The 25,809-nt window shown below is 45.8% G+C and overlaps 1 protein-coding gene across 9 annotated transcripts; it reads right to left on the bottom strand.

Moving 5' to 3' along the window:
• Positions 1-24: 24 nt before the first annotated feature.
• On the bottom strand, positions 25-25,631 carry LYRM9 (LYR motif containing 9). Of its 9 annotated transcripts, none has more exons than XM_080357253.1 (8): positions 25,525-25,551; positions 15,885-15,977; positions 14,402-14,476; positions 10,066-10,230; positions 4,242-4,454; positions 2,846-2,986; positions 2,186-2,278; positions 25-1,054 (listed from the first exon to the last, which is right to left on the bottom strand). In XM_080357253.1, the coding sequence occupies exons 6-8, from the start codon at positions 2,969-2,971 to the stop codon at positions 1,037-1,039; spliced, it is 237 nt and encodes a 78-aa protein (XP_080213379.1). In that variant the 5' UTR covers positions 2,972-2,986; positions 4,242-4,454; positions 10,066-10,230; positions 14,402-14,476; positions 15,885-15,977; positions 25,525-25,551; the 3' UTR covers positions 25-1,036. The 9 variants fall into 9 exon arrangements, with proteins under 9 accessions (XP_080213379.1, XP_080213380.1, XP_080213378.1 ...); XM_080357254.1 differs by lacking the exon at positions 25,525-25,551 and adding an exon at positions 25,200-25,427; XM_080357252.1 differs by lacking the exon at positions 15,885-15,977 and having other exon boundaries at positions 25,525-25,631.
• Between the last annotated feature and the right edge of the window lie 178 nt (positions 25,632-25,809).

Here is a 25,809-nt window from a genome sequence, read left to right as displayed (position 1 = left end):
GGACTTCCATTTTTAAAGGACATTTATTACATGCTGCAAAAAGCTGCAAAGGCCTTTATATCTGTGCAACATTGCACATTTCAGTGATTATACCATTCAGTGTGCAAATCCTGTCTAAATGGTGTCTGCTTTCATGAAAGCCTAGAGATCAGGGTGACAGGCACCTATATTTAAATAAGACAAGACAAGCATCAGTTCAAGTGCAAACCTAGAGAGCAGAATGAAGATACACCCGCAGCACAGACAGGCAAGTGGAAAATACTGTGGTTCAAGTTTCAGAAGCATTTAAAGTTGCTGTGGGCACAGCGTGCACTCAGTGCCCCTGCGTTGGTGTCTGCTGCTGGCTGAAAACCAGAGCCCAGCTCGGGTCGCACCTCTGCTAACACACCCCCGGTTCTGGCAGAGGCTGATTGAGCCCCCTCGATGAGAACAGGACACAGGAAGCCCCACTGCTGAACCGTCGGGCAGTGCTGTGCCACGCACCGGTGTGCCACAGGCGCTGTGCCACGCACCGCTGTGCCACGGGCAATCCGGGCCCAACAGCACATCCCAGGCCCCAGCAAATCAAAGAAACCTGCCCCGATCCTCGGAGCGTTTCTCGGGTTTGCAGGCTCCCAGGACCTTCATGCTCATCCTAAGTTCTTTCGGATGAGATGCTGTAATTCAGATACGAACCACACACAGGGCATCACTTATTTGTTAATGACTTGTACTCCCTTCCACTTTTATTCTCAGTAAGCCTTCCTGAGAAGCTCCGTGTTACTCAAATCTTAGACTTGCTAAGTTTGGGCTTTAACTTAAAAGCTGGTGATTATACAAGCTAATACTGTGAACCTAGACTGTGCCTTTTAATCTACAGACTCGTGTAGCTTCAGAAATACTAATTCAGCTTCATGACATTCCAATGAGATATAAATTATTGTATTTGCATTATCTAGGAGAAAACTCCAGGCAATAACTAAAATATAGTACTGAGTTTACTGCAAGGCCTCTCCGGACGGTTACCAAGGACATTCTTGTCTTCATCATTCCTTTTCTACTTCTGTTTTTTATACTAAAAAAAAAAAAGAAAGAAACAATTACTTGTGGGAAACAGCCCATAACAACATAATAGTTCATACTGACAAGGATTTACAATCCTCTTCATGATCTACATAAAATTATCTCAGTTTCCTTTAAGTTAGATTGAAATGTGATAGGCTTTCCCTCCGCAGTATAAACTAATGTCTCTTGGCAGGTCCCACGCCGTTCACTCGCCAGCTTGCCCAGGCGGCAGCCTGCCGGCCCCGCAGCAGAACCAGGACGATGGAGAACAAAACCAGATTCAGGCACAGACAGTTATTTACTAGGCTGGAACTGCTGGGATTTGCCTACTGCTATAATTTTATAATCTATGATTAATCTATGCTTGCTCCTGTAATAATTCTCATGTGGATTTCATGGGCTGGCAGAGAGAAGGACTTAACGGTCATTTAGTAAATTAAATCACAGGTATTTAGAGCAAGCTGAACTTCTGACTCGTTTCCTCATACTCTGAGAAATGCACGTCACCACGTTAACACGCTCCTGAGCAGACTGTGGGCCAGGCGACCCCGGCTGTCTGATGAGAAACCGTCTTCATTCTGTGCTTTAAGAACCAGTTTGGGTGTATCGCGCAGTGCTGTGGCACAAGAGGCGTCTCCGCTGGTGACACCTACAGCACAAGTAACCAGTGACCAGAGTTTTGCCAGCTCGGTGTCCAGCCCCGGCTGCAGAGCCACAGGCAAGGGCTGAGGGAGGAACAACTGTTCTGGGAGTTCACATAAACCACGAGAGGACAGAAACCTGTCCGGAGAGCAGCTGACGCACAGCAGCAAACCGTGGCTTGCAAAATAGCATCTTTTTTCCTCCATCATACACTTATAACAGACACCACTGCTGCATTTTAGTGTAATTCTTCATAGAAACAAAGATTTATACAGAGACCAACTTAAAGCATCATCAGTTCTGAAAACACACTTCAGTTTATATCAACAAAGAATTTTTAAACAAGAATTATCACACTCATAAACCCCAGTGGGTATTTCCCTTCACCCAGACACTTCTGCGTCCAGAACAACACGTTTGCTGTTCCTGACTCGCTTTCCAGTGTGTTACTTGGTCTGAACTGGGACAGAGCAGAACGTGGACAATCTGATGCACTTACTTTATTCATGACCCAGTCAGCATCTTCAATGGCCCTCTTAATAATCTGCTGGATTCGCTCGGGATCGTCTTCATCTGCATGAACTTTGAAGCTCTGCAACATAAAGTGTCACACTGAGCAGGAATTCAATGCAAATATAATATCATATGAAGTATTCTACTCCTTTCATCCGTCATCAGCAAAAATCACCAGAGAACTTCAATTCAGGACAATGGAAATTGTCTGGTACATTAAAACTAGAAAGAGACAGGATGACAGTATCATCAAACGCATGAAATTATTTCCATGTGAACAATTAGATGAGATTTACCCAGCGGGGGGTTGGGCCAGGAGATATACATGTAGATAAATGACTGACAAGAAACCAGTAAGTCACCATAAAATATGTGTTCAGTTGAGTAAGGAACTATTGTTCACTTTCTTGTCTAACACAAGAATCAGACATGAAAGCCAAGACAAATAGGTTTTGGATTCAAAGCAAACAAGAAGAAATGCTCCTTCACACACTCCAGGATAATCCTTCAAAGCCACTAGTGTTTCAGACTTACAGAGGAATACATCTTTAAGTGCCAGGGGTTATAAAAAGTTGGTCCAAACGGTAGGAGGAGAAAATAACCCCACAACACGGGATTGCAGCAGGAGAAGTGGCGCGTCCCTCACCTGCCTGACGGCGTGTCTGTAGTGCTGCCGGGCGCCCTCCTCGGGGAGCCGCTCGCAGCACCGCAGCAGGTACCGGTACAGCTGCACCGCGGTGCGGACCCGCTCAGCACCCGGCAGCGGCGCCATCACCCGGCTCCGTGCCTGTGGGAAACAAAACCAGGCAAAACACCTCAGGAATTTTGTTCAAGCCACAGAAATAAAAGTGTAGGTTTACAACAACGAAAACAGGTCCAGCAAATCACAGGTTAGCAGAATTACTTGAAGAAACTTTAGAAGAAAACACAGTATGAAATGAATCTCAGCTTATGGAGACATGGGGCTTAGTTGTCACTGATCAAGGTACTGAAATACCACAGTGTGCGGTTCATGCCAGATCACTTTCTGATGGTAGTATTACTGTGTGTTGCAATACTCATTTTTTCCTAGTTTAAAGGAGTCCTGCAGTGTAAACTGCTGTCGCTGCCCAACACAGCAGCGCTGTCGCTAACACTGCAGCGCTGTCGCTCCCCAACGCAGCAGCGCTGTCGCTAACACTAATGCAGCAGCGCTGTCGCTAACACTAATGCAGCAGCGCTGTCGCTATCCAGTGCAGCAGTTTTCTGCTCGACCAGCCCTGCCTCAGATCCACTCCAGTTTCCAGCGCTCTCCTTGAGCGCCCTCGGGGCCTGTCCCATGGTGATCCTGCAGAGCGAGGATGCTCTGCTGGGATTCAACACTATTTCCTAGTACTGTCACTCTCTCAAGAATGTTTTATGAACTGGCCTATTAACTGTCAGGCTTTAATGTGATAGCTGGCTTTTTGGTTTTGGGGAGTTTTTTGGGGTTGTTTTTTTGGTAACAGGAAAAGAACAAACCTAACAAGTTTCACCTCCATAACTATACTTGCATTTTGTAACAATAAGTCCATCAGAGCTCTATAAAGTGCTAATCACATACTGTAAATGACTTGTCATTTAACAGATGGTTACCATCTGGGGAGAACTAAATTAACATTTGGAAAAAAAGCGCTTTTATATCACTACTTTCAAGAATAAAGATAATAAATAAGTAACTGAATAATAAAGTAGGTGTATGGCATTATTTTAGCACCTGTTATGGTACTTACTCATCATTTGGAATATTTTTTCCCTTTTCTTAAGTCACTTAAGTCCTTTGGCCAAATTTATTTCAGAATAGAACTGGATGACATCTATCCCACGTTGGTTTTCTGAATCTACGTATCTTTTGTCAAAAATAACATCTTGTAGAACGAGAGGGCAGAGCTTCTTGTGTCCAGTAAGAGTGAAAAGAGCCTGGCGATATCAGCGTTATTATCTGTACTGGGCTTGTGCCCATGCTCTTCAGCTAAGGATTCCGGCTCTATCATGGCAGGTACTTTATATACATCCACACCTACCTAATGCCGACGTTTCTGCTGTGAGGAGTGCCGAGGCCGCCCAACGACACGGTGTGAGGAGGCAGGACAGGCAGGGGACGGGGACCCAGCCCGTGCGCTGGGACCCACCCGCACACCCGGCACCCGCGCAGGGGTCGGCAACGCAGGGGCGCGAAGGACCCGCACACAGCGTGAGTCACGGCAGCGATGGCTACGGAACTCCTGAGAAGGGCTCTGCAACACAGATCTCAAAATACATTTGGGGACTGCAGCCAGTTTGTTGAGTTGTTTCTAGGCTTTGATGTGTAAACTCATCATATGTCATTGTGCTCTAATTAAACCTAAGTGGTGCAATAGATTTCCTGTCACACAAGCACATTTCCCTCGTGCGTGGGGAATGCATAGGACAGCTTGTTTCAGCATGAAGAAACGAAGCTATGGGAGAGAGCAAGAAACCAGAGCCACGGAAACATGGAAGGATTAAACCGATCAATGGAATTGGAAATGTTGTTTCACTATAGATAATTAGGAATTTTCCACTGCAGTAACTTTTCACGGGAAAACAATGAGCTGCTGAATCCAAATCATGTAGCAAATACGTCTACATTGATGGATTTCAGAAACAAAATCCTTCCCCTTCCCAGAAATACTGAAGCAGAGGATGCGAAGACGGAGGGTTTCACCAGGTGTGTGAGGCTCCCACGCTGACAGAGAAGAGGTGCCCGAGTTCTACCATAGACTCAGAGCTGCAAGAGTGCTACGAATCGCGTGACATGGGTGAGCTGCGCAGGGCGCTTCACCAACACGGACACACATTTTTCTGAGCACGTCACTGCACAGCACTGGCCATTTTACTGGGCCAAGAAAAAACCCTCGACCTCCCAAAATCTGGCTATAATACTGACTAATAATGTAAATATCTTTCTAATAACTTAAATATCATGCATAGCACAACAAACAAGCTATCTAAACCAAGAACTGTTGAGTCAGAAATAAAATAATCCACTAATTGTGCTTTTCTGGAACGGATGACTGTATAATGTCCCAATCAGAAGGCTGAAATCCCATTTGCATTTAGATAAAGCCCTGTTTAAGAAGAGACAAGTACAAAAGGAGACACTGAGACTATTGTGGCATTTCTCTGCATTGCATAATCGTTTACATTCCTGATAATGACATTCAGATAGTGAAGCAAAGGCTGACCAAAGCCAATTAATCCTGCACTGCGCATTAGCGAGCCTGTCAATTGACTCGGTGCACAGCTGACCCCGGTGACACCGATACGCCGCTGCTCTCGCGTTCGGTTGTTCTGCTGCTGCACCAGTTTGCAAGCAGATCCCTACGGTTCAACAGGCAGAACCTCAGTCCCCTCAGAGCAGTCAAGCAGCCCCAAGCCGGGCTGTAGAGACTGCAAGCGCTAATTAAAGGACGGCAGGAGTTACCTGAGCTGTTGCTGTGTACAGGTTGGCTCCCTCGTCCCCCCAGTTTACAGGCTGGAGATGTGTTTGCTCAAGACCTCAAAGTATTACGTCTTTACAAGCCTAACTCAGGTATTTACAATTCCCTATCCTAGTCAAACCTCATGCTATCTAATGTATTGATGTTACAGTATCCCAGTAAAGCAGCACAGCAGCGCTATGTTCATTTTCAGCAAGGATGGCCCAGGACAGGCCTGGACTCCACTCACAATTTGGCCACTTGGGTGACACGAAGCCAGGCTGGGCCAGCTGCTCCTATTTCTCTGCTGTTGGCTCTGTGTTACTGCAGGTACCTGTGGGATCAAAAGCTGGAACCGGAGTTTGCAGCTGGCTCCAGGCACTGGCTCCAGGCTCTGTTAGAGCTGATCACACCACACGTTCAAGAATTAATTCCTCAATTAAAAAGAAAAAAATAAACAAAGCCCATGGTGTCTCACTGGGTGTTATTGAGAAGCAAAAAGTTCACTTTGCAGACCAGGATTAAGCAAGCAAACTCTGTAAAAACGAACCAACCCCACCACAAACGCAGAATGTCTTTAGAGCAGCATTAGTTTCACTTAGGGAGATGCTTCGGAATACCCCCAGCAGTACAAGTGTTCATAAACTGCAGAGAAATGGACTGGGTTTTGTTTTGTTTCAAACATAGGTGTGACTTTAGTTATCTTGGGAATTTGGTGTTGCACTTGCAACATCTTATATAGTTATCTTATTTAAGGTGCCAAAATTATTTAGCCTCCTTGGAAATGTAAATCTAAGCGTCCAATAACAGACTCTGAAAGAAAAACAAATCACTAGTGAAATTACTATTAAAAATTCATAGCCAAGTTCTGTAGCCTGGCTCATCATGTCTTTACTGGACCTGCTTTTCTTAGTACAAATACAGCTTCCAAAAGTGGTATTTGTGCAAAATGAGATCGTAACATTTTCTGCACAGGAAAGTAATAATCAAACTGCCAAAATAGGAATGTAATTGGCAGCCTCTCCAAACCTCTTTAACCACAAAACATGGTGGTTCGTGTCATGTCATCAGCCCCGGAGGACACCCAGCAGATCGCTGCTGCGCAGGATTGCGACTCTGCTCTCGGTGCTGGCGACACCAGCCCTCCCGTCCCGGTCCCCGCGGGCAGGTACAGGCAAGGCCAACACCCGGGCTCTGAAACGCACCCCAGTCACGGCAGCAGAGCGGCAGGCCCTCCTGGCTCCTCCAGCACGTCCTTGCTCATTCCCCAGCAGGTCAGAGCACAGGGACTTGTGCTCCCCGGTCCTACCGCCCCAGGCAAACCAGCCCCTGTGCAGCCGCGCGAGTGGCACTGGCCGCAGACCCCCCGCGGACCCGCCGTCCCGCGGGTGAGCACGGACAATGCTCCAGCCCCGCGCTAACAGACACAGCTCTGCAGCACGCTGGGCTTTTATGAAGATCTGCTGCTGTGATGTGATCACTTCTGACGAGCTGCGGCCTGTCATTGTTGTGGATTTTGTCCTTTCTAAACATGATCTGTAAAGTCCAATTGCGTGAACGGTGACAGTCAGTCTTGTTCTGTTCCCTTCTATTTCTGTTCTTCTCTGCATGATGCTTTGCACGCAGGGCAAATGTTTTATCTCACCCTCTCATTTGGTATCACAAAGCAGAGACACGTCATGTATCAAACGCAGCAAATAAAACATTGAGACTTTTGCAATTTAACACCAGGGAGGAACATGCTGCCCAGCCCACACTGAGGCCAGATTACCCTGTTCTGGATAATTAATAAGCATGCTCAGACTAATTTGAGTCATATTCTTCAGAGCACGCCCACTAACTGCCGAGCTCAGGCAGCAATAAGGGGGACAGGAGTCTCCCCGGTTCGGGTGCAACTCGCACCTCCCTGCTCACTCTTGAGTTGGCAATGGCTACTCTGCCCAGGGAAAATTCTGAAACAGTCTCAAATACCTTCATCTTCCTGGCTGCAAACTGCTCCGCTCAACTTCTGTCAACAGGAAATTTGTTCTCTGTGGCCAAATCTGTACCTTTGAGATCACATCTGAATATGAATTGAGTTGTATCTTAGTGCCATCAGCTTTAAACCAGACCTGTCTGTTCACTCCTTCCTTTCTCATGAAGGCTGTATTTTGACACGTTCCAGTGCTCAGTTCCACTCGAGCAACCATGGGTCTCCCTACTATTTTATGATGGTTAATACAACAACTTTCTGGCTGGACTTACCACCTTCTGTGCTTTTTGAATCTTCAAATTTTTGAAAAATCTTCCAATTGGGCACAATATAAGCTACCACCAATTTTATTATAGGATGGATACCTCTAAACATTCTTCTAGTGCAAACCTCATATCCAGCCTACAAGGGAGTAAACCAGCCTAACAGGGCTCTCCAGTATGACCTCTCATTGTACGGACCCACTGGATGGGATGATCTGCTGAGGTCCGTTCCAATCCCCAGCATTCTGTGATTCCGTGATTTCCAGTCCTAACGAGACACACATAATCCCCAGACTAATGACGATGGCACTTGTGCAGTGCCCTGGTACCTACAGCGCGCCCTGTAATCGTCCTTCCCAATTCACATTATCCACTACCGCAGCACCAAGAACAACTTGGTGTCTTTCATTATTTCAGAACCACACCTACTGAAATTTAGCATCTTACAGTCCTTTGCCCCCAATCCGAGGAATAATCTGAGCCAGAAGGCTCCCTGGCACAAGCCGTTTCTGCAGTGCAGGTATGGACGAGTTTGTCCCACCACATCTAGCGCAGAGACGCCTGCTTGCGGGGGAACCGTCCATAAGCAGCAGCATTACAGAACATTTACGTCCAGGAGCCTTTAGCCTCTTAAGGGGGATTTTAACTTGTCCAGTTCACTAATCAGGGATTGTTACCATACCAACAGCTAATCATGTGGGCAGATGCCCGCCACATCTTCAGGACATTTCTGAGGTCTTAAAGCCACATCTCGAGTTTTCCCAAGAACCCTCCTGTCACTCTCCATGGCCTGGCCTGGCTCAGAGAGCCTGGTCTAGAATAAAACCAAAGGAGAAGTCTGGCTAACAATGAGCTTATTGCAAAGAAAGAGTCCCCAGTCCAGCAGCTGGTTTGTGAGCATGGCGCCTTACCCTGGGTGGCTCCGCTGGCCGCCGGGGACGCCACCAGAGAGAGCTCCTCACAAACCAGAGGAGATCGGCGCCTTCTGCGTGCCTTGGGCGGCCAGAGAGCCACACCAGCCCCTCGGCTCCTTCAGGGACCACTCTCCTCTACATATTAGAAGATACTGTTCTTGTAGGAAGTTAAGATATTCTTTTGAGAGGAGAAGAAAAACGTTAAAGGAACTCCATCATCCAGGAAATCAGTACCTGGCTCCAGAAAGGGGCCACTTAACAACTGATGTCAGTGCTTTATGATTTGACCCAATTAAAAGAGGGAAGCAATTGAAACTACAGTTGATGTACTGATGGCAGATGTTAGCTAGTGTAATGTATTTAAATTGCAGGCCTACGCATTGCTTGAGCACAGGGCTAGAGACGTTGTTGCCTACATAAGTTCAGTCCTTGTTTCTCTCCCATTCTGATTTAACAGAGGCTACCAAAAGGAAAAGAGAAGCTGTGTGTTGGGAGAAGACAGTTTGGTAAATTTTAAATAGGCTTCAAAAGTACACCGATGGATCAGACTCGTAGCAATCTCACCAGGCGGCACAGCTCCGCTGCCCCCCGCGCCTGCAGCGCTGCAGGGCAGGACCCGAGCTCCCGCGGCAGCACAGGCTGACCGACACCATCGCCACGGCAAAGTCACACACGTGCTTTAGCCGAGCACAGAAAGCACACTTTGAGAATGTTCACATTAGTAACGTGACCTCCCTCCTCTCGGTTTTGGCCAAAGGACAAAAGCTGGCTTCGACCCTTGCCAGAGTCGTGAGCACCCCAGCACAGAGATCACTGCAACAGACATGGCAGCCGCTCAGACATCCCACCGCACCGTATCTGGACCGTGGGTGATGCACAAGCAGAGAGAGCCCGAGCCTCTTGGGTCTCTGATAGGGAAAACATCAAAGGAAAGAAACCGAGCTCCAGAAAAATCGAGCCGCTCGTGCAAAGTCACACAGCGAGGCAACAGCAGAGCTGGGAAGGGATTCTCAACCCACCACCTTAGACAAAAAATGGTGCTACTGAGAGTGTCTCAGCCAGTGATCCACAACAGCATCCCTAATCCAAAAAGCTGCCTCTGAACCTTTGGAATCCATGTCTTAATTCTTTTTGAAGTGTGGCATCTAAACCAGGTTCAATATCCTCTACACACCTGAATTTTTGTTAATGATTATTCTCCCTTTCTGCCCTTGGCTGAATGGCTCTGGAGTGACTACAGGATTTCTTTTCCCACATACCTGGATGCTGACACAGAAGCCACAGTGCTCTTCGCTTTGCACACGTACCGACGCGCACCGGGCGCGGGAGCGCGGCGGGACAGCTCTGACCGGCAAAGCGCCCGATGGAAACGGAGCTGCCTCAGGTTCCAGCCGCGGTGCAGATTTGTTTACAGCTTGTGAAACCTCAGGAAAAGGGGGACAAAAGCTTTGGTTCAATTGAAGTCACGTTGTTAACCCCCAGTGCTAATAATTAAATCAATTATGCTGAATTAATTTGATGTAATTGTTGGTGATGGTGCAAAGACAGTGGCCCAGAGAAAGTTTGAGAGACAGGAGGAACAGAAGTCTTAACAATACAAAATACCCCCTAAATAGCATCTTTTTTGCCAGAATGAGTCAAAGACACAAAATGAGTTCATTACAGTCATCTGGCTTCACTCAACCCTCCAAATTACCCCAATCCCAGACAAATAGCTGTGAAATCCAGCAAGCGAACTAGAATTAAAACCTGCCCTGACGGATTTGACACAGCACTCAGCACAAGTGTCTTTCCCCATCCTATTATCTAAACAATACGGATTTAATAATATATTTAAGAGAGCCACAATGCTTTCCCTTTAACTGAAGACATTAATTAAGAACATTTTCTTGTTGCAGTGTTGTCAGTTGGGTGGTTTTTTGACGAACAATCTGGAGAACGCTTAAGGAATCTTTTCATTTGATCTGCAGTTTTTATCCGGCATTTTCAGACTTATTCAGTTCAAAACAAACCAACCCAAACTGTAAAACAAACATCTATCTTTCTCCTTCCCCGTTTAGTATTTCTGTGACTTGCTTTGAAAAAGTATAACAAACGCATTCTTTGTTATGAAAATATGCGTATTTTACTGAGGCATTTTAAACACCTTCTCGTACTAAAGGAACTGGAGGAAACACTCAGATGTCATTGTCTTGTGTGTCTGGAGGGGAGCAGCACCCACCTGAAGAGCGGGTGCCCGTGCCCCCGCCTTCGCTCTCTAACACTGCCTGACTGCCATTTGTCCTCATGCTGTAATTACACAAGCTTCTCAACTTCTACTGTATTTTCATTATTCTTGGTGACAAGAATAAAAATATTACCTCTAATATCACCAATTATTTCTGAGGAGAGAATGCAAGCACTTTGCTGTAGGAAATGAATTGTATCTTTCTAATTTGATAAGTGGGTGCTGCTAACGCGCCCACAGATTGCATCTGCATCAGGAGCTCTGATGATGCTCCAACAGCTGATATTTCAGAACTCCGTCTAATTGCCATCAGGCTCTGATCAGACTCATCATTTCAAAGCAAGATGAATTACATGCATAATTTATGCACCGGATTTCAATAGATCATTTTCTTCCCAGTTGTGAGGGGCAAAAAGTGTTTTCCATTGGGAAGCTGCAAACACTTGCTGACGAACCAAAATGATTTTATCAAGAACATTTAAAAAAAGATACGATTTAAGAAGAGACACTACATTTGTAAGTAAATTTAGTGTGATGGATTGTTTGAAGTCTCCCACATTTATTTGCACAGCTCCTGCAAATTTTCTCTGTGCCTGTTTAGCAGTCTGTGTAGTTTTAGCTTAGTGAGCTCAGAGCTGTCGCTGGAAGTTGTTAAAAGAGATCAACTGAAACAGCGGATGTTGCTGTAAATGAATTTGTGTCCAGCATAAGAATCTGGCATTTTCAAGCAAAGCAAGCAATTGGGAAGCAACCGCTCAGTTCACCTTGGAGGCCGGTGCAGATCCGGCGGGGCCGGCCGCGCTCAGCACCAGCAGCCGGCGCTGGGGGACGTGGCTGGACGGTCAAAGCCGCTTCGCACCTGACAGCACCGCGGGTTTGCCCAAAGGAGAACCGACACCAGCCCCAGCTCCCAGCCCCAGCTCCTCTTCTCACGCCCCCAGCCTGCTTTTTATTTCTGTCGTCACACACTTGATTCTCCCTTTCATGGATTTTTGCTTGAAAAAGCATCGCTGCCTCAATTCTCTATTTTCAGCCTGTGCTCAAGAAAACCCTTTGGTTCCATTTGTAGCCACATCCTGTCTCAGCCTCCCCCTCTTTTTGTTCCTAAATATAAGGCTGATGCAATTTGATGTGACATGACAAAATAGCACATTTGCATCGGCAGAAACTTTCTCCCAACAGCAGTAATTAAAGGGAGTAAATGAGACATTGCTGAAATTGGTGTTTATTTAGCCTGGAAATAAAAGGCTTAAAGAGGACTTGAGAGGGATGTTCAAGTGTGTCGTGAACACGCGATTCATCAACGAGTGCCTTCTTTTACATGCTTCCTCACTGCTAAGCAAATGGTCCTTCAAGCAGCGTAATCAATTCAAAGAGATTTAAAAAACATCAGAGATTTCTCTAGACCATATTCCTAACCAGTGAAACTCATTTAATGTGTTTCAATGTCTTATAAATAATGCCAAGACACTTGTTGTTAAACTCAAGACAAGGTCATTGGATGTCTAACTTCAGATCAGAGACTTTCTCGGTTTGAGTAGAAGAGAACTGAGATCTCATTGACTACAGTGAAAATTAGGTGCTTAAATATCTCTGTTTCTGAGCCGAGGTGCACGAGCAGCAGAGGTGCTCCCCTTCACCCGCACCACATCCTTGTGAATTATCAAGACAGGAATTCGGAATGGCAGCCCAGGGCTCTGAACGCCGGGATTTCAACAAGACTCACATGGCAGCTTAAAAACATGTATCTACGAAATTTAAAATCGTTTACTGCGATTGGTTTTGTGGAACGGATACACTGCAAATACTTGCCAGGATCGGATACTGCCAGCTTCCCACACTGCGTCCCGTTGCGGTGACAGCGATGGAAGCGTGCTGGGAGGGACACCAATGTCTGGAAGTTGAGGGGTTTTTTCTTGATTTTTAGAGAATAAGTTTAATCTACTTAATCTATGTGAAGTATTTCTGGAAAGGTCTGATGAATGTTCCATAGGATTTACCAGACAGCATATGCTTCCAAGTGAAACTTCCTGCTCTCAGGAGAACCTTCCTTCTCCTCTTGTTCACATGAGTCTATTCTTTCGAATCCATCTGTGGCAGGCAGAGCCTGTTTGGAGCAGGCTCGTTTCCACCCCAACACAGATGGCACCAAGAACAAGGCCAGCCAGAAAAAAATCAGTTTGCTTATTATGCTTCAGTTTTTATGGGTCAGATTACCATTCAAAGCCATCAAAATGGCAACCCATATGTGACGTGTCTGCCACTGGAACCACAGCGATACACCATCATCATCTCGACAAGCTGGCTGGAAAAAGTCCGATTAACCTACCTCTGATATTAAAACTAAAAAGCTATTCTCCTTTCCAACATAATTTCAACTTTGACAAATCAAGAAAATAGCTTTGGTGAGCTAAAAAGGAAGAGACATTATCCCACCTTCAGCCCTGCACAACTGTTTCGGCAAGGCTCGCTTGGCAGAAGGCGGCTGAGCGTCTATGCCAAACATCAGCTCAATAAGTGCGCCAGGTGCAGATGTTGGCGATGTAATTCATTCTAAATTCTTTGTTCTACAAGCCAGAAAATTGTTCCCACAGTTTTGGTGAGAACTGGGGATATGAAGAGCTCTTTGCATGTTTCATTGGCGCGAGAATATCAGCTGTTTTAAAGACACTCTTGTAGAAACAAGAAATGTGTCGTCAGCAATATGCACACGGATTAATTACAGAATCGGCAGAGCCGTGTGCCGAGGCCACCGGCGGGACGCGGAGCCCAGGCCGAAGCGGCGCAGCGCTCCCGTGGGCACCGGGCCAGGCCCGGAGAGCTGCTCACACAAGACACGGAGTGTCCTGCGACGCCAGCACCACCTGAATCCAAACTGCTACGGCACATGACAGCCAGGGCCCTGCCCTGCATCACTACCAAGGGGAAAGTTGCTCATCCACCATCCTTAGCACCCCTCCAACTTCTCTATGAGATATTCTGGTCAAGATACTCTCCTGACACTTGAGATATTTATTCTCAACCAAATGCAACACAAACAGCAACAGTCGATTCCCTCCGCCATGCTGAGATCGCTAATGTAGTCGTAGCCCTGACAGAAGTACGAAAATATCGTTTCCTTTGGCACCTTTACTGGCAATTTGCAATTAGGGTTCTGCTACTGCATTCATCAGCACGGTTGGAATGGAGACAGGAGTGTTCCACAATACTAAACGCCATTTAGAAATCTCTCTTGCAAATATGTATGGCCATGGCACCAACTTCATTTCTACCATTTGTTTGTGACTTGGTGTTTTTCACCTTTTTTCCTTCGTGAGGCAAATAGGCTCCTAACGACTTCAATAGAACAAGCAGAAAAGATCACTTACAGCATTCGGAGTAAAGGAACTTCAATTATCTTCCCAGATCAGGTCTGTCGAAGTCCAACAGTAACCGAGAGAGACCTGCGGAGAGAATCAATTTTCATTACCCAGTTCTCCTCAACCCACTACTTAAAGAGGTGCAGAGAAGCCCATCTATACCACAATGTATCAGTATGTAAGACTTCACTTTGTCTAACTGGGTACATTAAACATTAATTCACAGTCTTGACGTGACTAGACTATTGCTTTCAGTAATCTACTCAGAAATCACTTTTTAATAAATATGCACTACAAAAATAAGTAGAGAGCAATTCCAAAGCACTCGGTGGAACTGAGCCTGCAACGCTTCCTGCAGGGAAGAAAGCATTTGACTCCTTTAGACGGTTTCTAGTGTTCCGAGCTCTCTACAGTGACACAGTAATTTCATCATAGAGACTTACATATTTGTCAGAGACTCAACTGTTGCAAATGAAAAGACTAAACGATTATTCCAGCCAAAGGAACCACCTGAAGCACGGGGACGCCAGCAGGGTGAGCCGGCACCAAGCCAGGACTCGCACAGCCCGAGGAGCAGATGAAAATAGGACCTGGTGGGACACATTCAGCTTGAACTACAAGCCGGTCCTGAGTCCACTGAAGCGCTCCAGCTTTGGTACGAGAACTGAACACTGAAAGCTGCTTTAAGACACTATTTTCATCCATCAAAATTTTCTCTCTGAATAGCAAGCAGGTCGCCTGATCTCTGCCTTAGGCCAGTCCTGCAGAAAACATCTATTATTCAGCATTGTTAATTAACATTTTGTAGCTATACCTGCAGTTAGTTATCCCACCAGGATATTTACGATGCCCCTTCTGAAGTACCTTGTCCTTCGCTGTTAACACGTAGCCAACCCAAGAGCCAAAGAGCAACGCAATTAACTTCTCCACGGGCCGAAATCTATCCCAGCAATTACTACAGTAATTCACCGGGCAGACCATCAGGCACCTTTGCTCAGAAAGCTTTCCAAATCTATTCAAAATACACCCAGTTGAGCTTTGAGAACACAATCAAATAGTATCAGTTGCCATATTCCATTGTTTAGTGACAAACATTGCTTAAGGTCTAACTGGAATTTCTACTTTGGAAATAGAGGGGTCTTTAAAAGCAAAGTTAGTTCAAGTTGAGCCCGACGTTCCTTTACACCGCCAGAAGCGTAGGAAGGAGCACAAACGTAAACGTGCACTACATCGCCAACATGTTTACTAGCTGGTGCAAATTAGTTAAAGCCAATAATCTCCACCTTGCTGTGCTATTTTTACCAACTAAAAACCCAGTGTCTTCTCTTGTGCTTAAAACACAAAGCTGATTTGCACTCAGTCACTTTTTGCATGGTACTGTTTACTTCAGGGTATACACTTTAAAAACCAAACCAAACCAAACCCATAGACACACACCCCCAAACAAGTTCTAGTGGGCATTTCTTGTTTATCACACATCAGATATACTTGCCATATCCAAACAGGAGTGGAAAGATGCTAAAGTCTTTACACCTGAATAAACAGTGATTAAGGATATCTCCTTGGAAATTCCAACTTTGCAGACCTAGAAGAACAAAACCAAAACAATTCTTTGTGTTTTGTTCTTCAGTTTGTGTTTGCCGTTATGTAAACTTGCTTTGGCGGGCAGACAAGCCCTGCGGCTGTACACCCATGATGTGTTTGGCCGCTGTGTCTGCGTGTCCAGCGCCGTGTCTGTGTGTCTGGTGGGACGGCACCAGGACGCCCCGCACTCAGCTCTGCACCGGGATTGCTGCCGCGGTCCCCGGCGAGGCTGCCTGCAACCAAAGAGTTAATATCTGTGACCCAAATATGGAGACCCATTTTAAACTTGCTGAAAATTGCTTTTTAATCCTAGCTCTCGAGGATTTCCTTTGAAACCATCTGCCACGCACGCTGGGTACGCTTTTCCTGTATATATGCAGGATTACTATAATATGGATTCTTTTGTGTAACTTAATACATTTCAGCATATTAAAAAATTAGTTGAAATTCCCATTATTTTCTGATTTCAACTCCATATCATAAAAATGACTGTAAAAGTCAAAATCAGAGATGAGTTCATAGCAAAACTGACACCCGTATTTATCTTCTTTACCACAGTATTTACACTGCAGTCCTAACACATTTAGTCCGTCTAACACTGGAGAGGATTTAAGCAAATAGTTACGAGTTATTTAACTAATAGAACTTACGCACATGCTTAAAATTAAGCTCAAGCATTTTCCTGGATAGGAACAGATTTAAGCATGTGCTTTCCCGACTGGAGCGTAGTTTGAAGACTGAAAGACACAATTAACATTATGATAATTAGAGATCAGAGAAGATTTCCAAATATTATTTCAAATCTATTGTTCAGCTTTTTGTATTTTCTTGCTGCGAATCTTCACACAGTTGTATTTTTATAGTATAAATACTGTGGAGAAGCAATAAAGTTACATCCATAAATAAACTGAGTCTTAGAATCAGTGCATGCAATGATATAAATTCTAGCGATCACCCAAAACATAAAACAAAGAAAATATACTGCTTCCTATCAGAATCATCACAGCAAGAGTGATTGAAATGGCAAACATCCAGCAAGACAGATTGATAATCAATTTATTGGATCGATCTATAAAGAAAAATCAAAATTCCAACACAATTATTATTTTCAGTGTAGAATACTTTTAAAAAATCATGATGTGCCTCATAAACATGCTGAGAACAGAAAGCAAGAGAAATGATGGGCGCAGTTCGAACCGCGCACGGTGACGCCGCACGCAGCAGACCGGCCACAGCCTGCAGCTCCTTTGTCTCGCAGCACATCTGGCACGGGCTGCGCGCAGCACATCTGGCATGGGCTGCGCTGCCGCAGCCCCGGGCACTGGGCACCACGCCGGGGCTGGAGACCCAGCAGCACCCTTCCCTCCGCACCCAGCCCCTGGAAAGGAGCCGCGTTCATTGTGATTGATACACAGAGCAGACCTACACTTGCGGATATCAGAAGAACGTGGAGAGAGGAAAAAAGTAATAATTAAAAAAAAAAAAAAATTGAGCAAATAATTTTGTTTATAGGAGCATCATCCTGCAGACATTTCACTTTTAAAACAAAACTGCTCATATAGTGAGTGAGTGGACAAGGACAGAATCAATGCCCAATTACCCAGTTACTTCAGTGTTTCCATTTTAATGAGCTTCCTATATGATTTTGTCTTTTAGTCTTCCTTCTCTAATAATCATATCAAATTAGTTTTGTCTTGAATGTCAGTGACAAGAAACTCAGCTGTCTTTAAAAAAATTCCTAAAGCAGCTAGCAGTGGGTTTTTAAAAATGACACGTTGTACTGTCATTTACTTCTGGGTAAACCCAGAGCAATTCGTGAGATCCTATGGCACTACTTGGGACGAGCCCTGACTGAAAACAGCTTCACATCCCGATACATCTGCTTCTGTGGGAAATGGATGAGAAAAGACTCCAACAGTGCTCTGGCATTTGCAGATGTATCAGTGCTGAAAAAACAACCAAATGCATAATAGATTAAAACCACCTTTCTCTGGCCGAGGGATTAACTAGGGCCTGGTCTGCATTCCAGCTGGGGAATAACCTGCTTTCCTGCTGGATTGTGTTTCCCACTCACATTACCAATAGAGCACCAGCTTCCTTCCAGTTCCTTAACCTCGGGCAGTGGGTGATGCTGAGGAGCCGCAGAGACAGCAGGGCTGTGAGTGGTGCTGGTGCTGCAGAGTGTAAGCCACACCGGCACACGCTTCGCCCTCACCAAGTCTGTCTCTTCACATGCGGGGAAAACAAAAAAATCCCCAAAAATCAAACAAACACAAACCAAACAAAACCAAACAACACCATACACACACAAAACCAGAAAACACCACCACAAGCCACAAGCACAACAGCCCACACGCACACACCATCACCCGAAGGCAGCAGTCAGTCCAAGCCCCAGGCTGAGCGGTGGAACACGCTGCAGGGCCTGCAGGGCAGCACGGGCGCAGCACGGAGACTGCGCCAGCGCCCACTGATGGCATCTAAGCCCTCTGCTAAGCCACAGGAACACAAGTAACTGCCAGCTACTCGGAGAAGCAATTCAGAAAAGCTTACGCAAGACAGAGGTGAAGATCATGATGCTGTATGGATTCACCAGGCTGAGCAGCGTGGCATCACACTGTAAAAACGAGGCTTAGTCCATGCTGGAACAAGAGAGCCGTGTCCTCCGCACCACACACACTGGTACACGGAGCTGCAACAGTGCCTGCTGAATTGGGGCTGTCATCTCAGACACCGTTTCTATTCAGACTGCACCCCCTTCTTTTTAATGCCAGACTGCTACTATGTCACCCCAGAGTCTCATTTACAGAATATTTACACCCCACTTCCCTTTACAATGAATTAAATTGAATATAATTAAGACCACAGGGCAAAAGAAAAGTGATCAGCAGCTTTTAGGTCGCCTGGAATTCAGCCTGGTCCACTGAAGAGAGCGCCATGGCAGTGGCAGCAGGCACACGTATGCTGGTAGATGCAGGACATTTATGCACCAGCTACAAACGACTGTACTTTGAGAGCCCTGTATCTCTTGGATGACATTCTCCATCACAAGTAGTTTTGGAATAAATTTGCTTAGCTGTGTATAACATGGCCCCTCACTAGTAGGCAATTAGCGCCCCAAAAGCTGCCTAAAGCTACCCCGTATTTCTTCATGCACATGTGTAAACCTGCAGGTTTTCAGCAGCTGTGCAAAAATACGTATTTCAAATAGCCATGCAGAGGATGTATTTCAAAACAAAAATCCTCACCAAAAAAGTAAAGACAACCCCCACCAGCCATAACTGTTCACAGAACAGCTTTCTTGGAACCCACTGGTCCACCAATACCAGAGAAATAGTGATGTGTAACTAATTGATACAAATCTCCCCCGGGCAGTATTGCTGCTGGTTATCTTGATATGAGAAATGTAGTCCAGAAGGGCAAATCGGACAGACAGCTGAAAAGCTTTAGTTCTCCTAGTAGGAAAGGAATTGATCTGGTAAAGAAAGTCCTTAAAGGGATATGATCATGTCAAAAAGCAGGATTAGGAAAAACACCTCAGAAACACTGTTGAAGCTGCGTTCTCAGAAGCGCCCCGCCGCAGCTGCGCTGCTGCAAAAGCCGCAATTTTAAAATCACCCTTGAGGTGTTTCCACAATGCATTCTTCTCTTTTTGATACCGAATGCATATGGTCTATTACAACGCTCAAGGAACTCTGACATGGTGAAGGATTTATCAGCTATTACGCCATGCCATAGTAGTCATTACACGCAAAAGCACTAAGAAGCTATCCCAACTGGAAATAAAGGTGTGGGGGTGTGTGGAGGAATCGGAATCAGGGTGGACTTTGTGCTACCATTATAAAGCTAGAGCAAACAAAACTCACTGGTATTTACAGATACACCATCACCTGCAGGAACTTCACAACCTAAAGGTTCAATCTCCTAGCCAGAACTTTGCTGAATCGTGCCTAGAGAATATCGGGTCAAAATACAGCTAATCTGACAAGGCAAATTGTTGCAAGGACTTTGTTTCAGTGTAACTGAATGTGGGACAAGAAATAGCCCTGACCATTAGCCATGATGTTGCAAACGAATCTCTTGGCAGGGGCTACAATCGGAGTTGCATACAATCAATTCCGAAAACTCAACTGCTTTGCTCGATTTGTTGTCACTGGACTCAACGACAGAAGGAAAAGCGACCTGAGGGACAACCAGAGTAGGGAGTCAGGTCTAAAGGATGGTATTCCCAAAAATACCACCAAGCAACAGCATTTTCTATTCTGATTAAATCTACAATCCAGAAAATTCAACAAAGTACTGGTGCCTTAGCCTCCCTCCTCCCTCCCCATCACCGAATAAAAGATATAGCAGAAGCAAAGTGCTTGGATATTATCGTAGCTATTTTAATTTGGAGGAAAAGTAAACAGCCTGCTTCTCTCCCCACTCTAAAAAACGTTATTTAGGGATCCTGCTCACACAAAAACAAGTGGCTTGTGGTAGCTTTTTCAGTTCTCCACCTCCTAGGGAAGAGAAGATGCTGTGGAGCTATTTTAAGAACATCCCATTCACAAAGGTCTCCGATTCAGTCTTCAGAGACAGGGATGATTTTCTTGCTGCTTCAACATCTTTACTGGAATGACATTTGCTTCAGAGGGAGTTCATTTGCTGTTCCAACATCAAAACGGAGCGAGAGCAGCTGCCAGGAGAGGGATAAAAGGAAACACTGGAGACAAAGAGCAGCAGGGTCATTTCTGGTGTAAAGAACTGGAGAACAGAGAGAACTGCAGAACTGTCACTTTCTCCAAAGGCCGCAGGGGACAAAGGGCTCCGCTCTGCCCCTGCAAATGGTGGTTAGCAGCAAGAAGGAAAAGGAGACAGAAAGAAGAATACAATCAGGCCAAAGTCTTTAAAGGGCAAATTATTATAAATCAACTTCAAGCACCTGAGCACTCCCAGTTAAATCCAAGCTCATTCTTAAGCTCTGCAGTGAGCAAAGAATTCAGGAACTACTTCAGAAAATTCAAAAGAAAACACTTGTGGCTAGAAAGCACCGTAGGGTATGGCGTTCAGTGCCTGGAGGTGCAGCCCGGGAGGAACTCCTGCCCCAGCGCTAATCATGACCTCGATGTTTTCTGCACAGCACACTGAACCAACCGGGGGCGAAGCGTCAGCTGCAGCACGACCCCCAGACGCGCGGCCAGGGCCGCAGTGGGGCTGGCAGCCCAGGGAGCCGCAAAGCGCCCACAGAGCACCTCCAGCAGCCCAGACACGCACTGGCTCAGATGACACCATCTGTCACCGCAGCCCTGGTCCCCCAGACGGAGCTCAGATCAGCGCGTCCAGTGCAGTAAGTACCAGCCCATCATCTGAGTGCCTCGTCAAAGAAGTGGCCAAGTTCCCACAAAGATGAGGTTCATCTTGGTCAACTTTTCTGATAAACTAACAAGCTTATGCTAGGTCATCCGCTTGGTTTGACTGCTTCATCTTTTTCCTCATCTTCTTATTAATACCTTGCCCAGAGCGGGACAGGATTGGTCCATCATTCAGCAAGGCGAGCAGAACCCTCCCTCCTTACATGAAGGTGTATTGCCATCCTTGCAAACTCTTACCAGACAAACCTTTATACATAATCCAAGTTAAAACAAAGATTATTTCCTCCTGCTCCACACTGGAATTTAATAATAGATTAGCTTATTCTTTTCCACTTTTGTAGAAAAAAGGCTTTAAAGATGAAAACTCTGGAAAATTATTCTTTGCAAAGAGAAGGATTAATATACACCAATGGGAATTTTAATCCTATAAATATTTTGTGTATATTAACATTTATTCTGCTGTTTGTTAGGACCACAGTTTTATTTAGATCGTGATATTTATCTGACTAACCAAACCCCCTCAAATTCACAGGCACTGTGTTTATGACACCTTAAGGGCTTCAGCATTAGGATTTATGAATAAAATATTACCAGGGTGTTATAAAATACTGAGGACTGCATCTGCAGATTTGTATATCAAGGTATGCGTGGGCTTGTCAAACACCCACAGGATAAGCTATCACCAGTGCAGCTCACAGTAGTCCTTTTGTGGATCACACAAATCGGTGCAACCATTTTATTCTGCTTTGTTCTCCTTAATGTTACTTTTTCCTGCATTAAAGGGTCACCAAATATCCATACATGCATCAGGGCTGAAGGACCTTTATGCACAATATTCAGCCATGAAATTAAGAGACTTGAGTCCTGTTTTCTCACCTAGTTCTTGTGGTACAAGAGTAAGCTCCAGCAGGCCTGTGTCTGGAACTGGACCAGAACACTTTATATTGTGCAATGCAATACCATCTTTTGTGGAGAATTTTAAGTTTAAAACACTTATGAGGAGAATAAAAGAAATGGAACTGGCTGATTACAAATTGGCTTCCATGTCTTACTCTTATGCAAAATGCTGTTGAAAAGATTATATCCCTGCAAAGCAAGTGGCAAATCCAAGGGAAAAAAACAATCTTTTAAGAGTTAGAAGAGACTAAACTTGATATAGTAGATTTTCAAATAGGGACAAGTCTGTACTCTGTGTTTCTAATACACAGTATTTACTTTTTTATGTAGTTTTGAAATGAGATTAGCTAAGAGTGCCTGACAAATCCAGATACACCAGCGTTCGGTGTTCAGTACTCGAAGGGCAGACTTGCTCCTGCACTACAGCACTCTTACTGTGAATAAAATAGTAAGAGACAGATGCATGTCCCCATGAATAACTGTCTTCACCAGCAAGAGATTAGAATTGATCTGTCGTGTTTCATCAGCAGTGGTCACCAATCACATCTCTCCATGCATCACTGGGGATGACAAATGAGCTGCAATCAACCCGGGCTTTGGCAGATCTCGAGCACTGTCTCTACCTGCCCAGTTCAAACTGCCACGGTTAGATTTTGCCAACTCACTCATCAAGCAGCTCGAGCTCACTGAAGTGCTCACAAAACACTCTTGCTCAGTTACACGAGCCAGCTCTGTAACGAGCTCCCCCTCGGCAGACTTACGCTCCTTCCACAGAGGCAGGAAATAACAAGGAAGCACCGACTTACAATAAGACACAATTAATTCATTCTGCAGCCTTGTTCCAAGTAGCCGTGATTCATATCACTAATAGGTAATGCTTTCAAGTAACAGATCTGTTCTGAGGGAACAAAGGCTCAATTAGAAGTTGAGTACTTTGTCTGCAAGTTTCATGTTTTCTTAATATTATTTTAAAATATTTTTCCTTAAACACACCTCTGTATGAATCAACTGGATCTTGTCCCCCTTAATTTCCATAGCACAAAGTGCATAAAAAGCTGCAGAACTGACAGTCTTAAACTTCACAGCATGACAGAAGGCAGGGACACCAATTAAAAGTGTTCACAAACCAGTGTGGAAGGAAGATACACTTGTTAGGGTGGGTCATTCAACACTGGCATCTGACATTACTCCATATGGACGCAGAAGATAAGCGTATCCCTTCAGCTGCCATCTCACCAGGCTCTCGCCTCACTGAAAAGAGCTGGTTCAACTTCAAAGGGCAAATAAAAGATGAATAATATGGTTGTAGCATTTAGTCAAACTAAAATAAAAAAAATAATGTGGGTGCCAGATTTACACTTTACAGACAAGGAAATTGGAAAGCAGGGCTCGTGGTAGCCCAGTCAAGAAGAGCTGCCAGGAAAACTGGTGCAATGCCAGGACTGCAACCCAGTTCACTTCTTCTGCTCTCACTGCTGAAAATGCATCTACATGACAGAGTCTAACGGCACTTTTAGAGTATTTCTAAGACAAGACGCTTATGTACTCACATATGACCAAAAATGAAGCCACCATGGACTTGATTTACTAAAGCTAATAGAAAAAGTCCCTATGTCAAATCAACAGGAAGCCAGTAAATTTAGACAAAGGCATGTGGGGAGAACCTCTGCTTTGTGTACAACTGTAATATCAGCTACAGGCCACGGGCAAGAAGACGGAGCATGTCTTCCTTCCCTTTTCTTCCCAACATGCAACTGAAGACGACTGACCTGCAGCAAATGCACCAGTAAAAATTAAACTCTACTAAAAATCAATTGTTTAAAGATATGAGACCAAATTAACTCAGTAATATATCTAACTGAAAAAAAAAAAGTTGAGATGACACTCTATATGTGGACTTGAACAATACCACTGAGGTGTTAACCTGCAAATGCATTGAGAATCCAAGTTTCCATAAAAAGAATGTTAGGCAAATGCTTGATTTTACTACTTGGAAACTTTTCACAATAACAGAGAAATAAAAAAGCCCACGTGTGGGAGCCTGAAGAGCCTCACGCTCCTCACGCGCTGCCCGGGCCAGCCGCCAGGCTCCGCGTCCACTGCCCCCCGCCAGACCTCAGCGCCAGCAGCTGCGCTCTCGCCGTTCCGAGGGCCTTCTTCCGCTCAGACATGAGCCAGAGGCGGCGAAGGAAAGGCGGCCAGCTCACCCATAGAGGGGCATGCACAAATTCACCACCGGCCATTTGTTTCCTTTGGAACTGCTCACCCAATTTAATTATATGAAGGAACCTCTTTGCCACTCTCACAGTTAATTTAATGCTACTACCATCACGGGTAAGGCTCTGATAACTAGGAGATTTTGTGAGGTAAAACTGTTAATCCGATGTGATTAATATTCACGCAAGTAAATGGGAAGTGTTAGAACTGTCAATTTTTTATTAATCTCTATGTTTTAGGGAACATTACGCTTTAAAGAACCACACTGCATTCCCAAGCATGCAGATTAATGCCACAAGTGAACTAAAACAAGCCACAATGCATATTTTGATCCTATGTTAACACATCACATTTGAAACGACTTTGGAGTGTGTTAATGAGCGTGCTGTAGCAAGCCTCAGAAAAAGACTTAGAGGAGGACTGGCTATGGTGTCTACCAGTAACTCCATAGTGACTACAAGCTGCTGAAGAGATTAAAACCTCTTTCTCTTTTTTGGCTCCCCCGCGCCCCGGGGCCCGTCCGGGGCCCAGCCGGGCCCAGCTCCGCACCGGCCCCGCTTCCTCAGGCCCTTCAGGCACAGCCCTCAAGCTTTGCCTTCTGCTCTTCACACCAAAGAAAAAATCAAAACCGAAAAATCACTAACAAAAAGATCCCGCACACATTTCGAGGCCAGTCCCCGACTTCGAAGCACGTTTTGCTTTCCGTTAACCGAGTCAGGCGAGCTTCTTTAGCGAAATCCCGATTGAACAATCACCTTCTTCTGGAGAGCGGGGCTGAGGCAAAAACATCCACCTCAGGGAACCGAGCTCCTCTTCCCTCGCTCGGCTCCGGCGGGCGCAGCGCGGGCTCCTCAGAGTACCACAGCCCTGAGGGCCGCTCCGCCGCCCTGGGGAGCCGGCACGGAGCCGCCGCGGGCCCGGCCGCGTCCCGCTGCTCCCGGCCCGGCTCCCGCGCCCCTCAGCGCCCACAGTGACTCCCGCGCCCCGCCGCGTCCTCGGCTCACCCCGCCCCGCGAGCGCCATTGGCCCCTCCCGCCGCCCATCAGCCGGCTCCCCGCCTCCCATTGGCCAGCTGCCCACCCGCAGACGGGCGCACGAGCAACTTCCTCAGCCGGAGCCTCGCGCTGCGATTTGAAGAATAACGGCTCCTTTACCGCCTCCCGCTGCTAGTCACTCGCGAGGAGAGCTGTCAATCACGGCACCGCCTCGCCCCCGAGTACTATTGGCCCAGTAACCCCTTTTCGGGTTCTCATTTCTCCTCATTGGCTAATTGGATCGGATAGGGCCCTGCGATTGGGCAAAAAGCTGGCCTTGTGGGCGGGACTCGGCTCATAAGGAAAGTCAATTGGCCAGTAGGCTGGAGCG

This window comes from Nesoenas mayeri, assembly GCF_963082525.1.
Source record: "Nesoenas mayeri genome assembly, chromosome: 20".
NCBI classification, from domain to species: domain Eukaryota; kingdom Metazoa; phylum Chordata; class Aves; order Columbiformes; family Columbidae; genus Nesoenas; species Nesoenas mayeri.
Note: the sequence above shows the minus strand (reverse complement) of the source record. Positions and strands in the feature narration are given on the sequence as shown.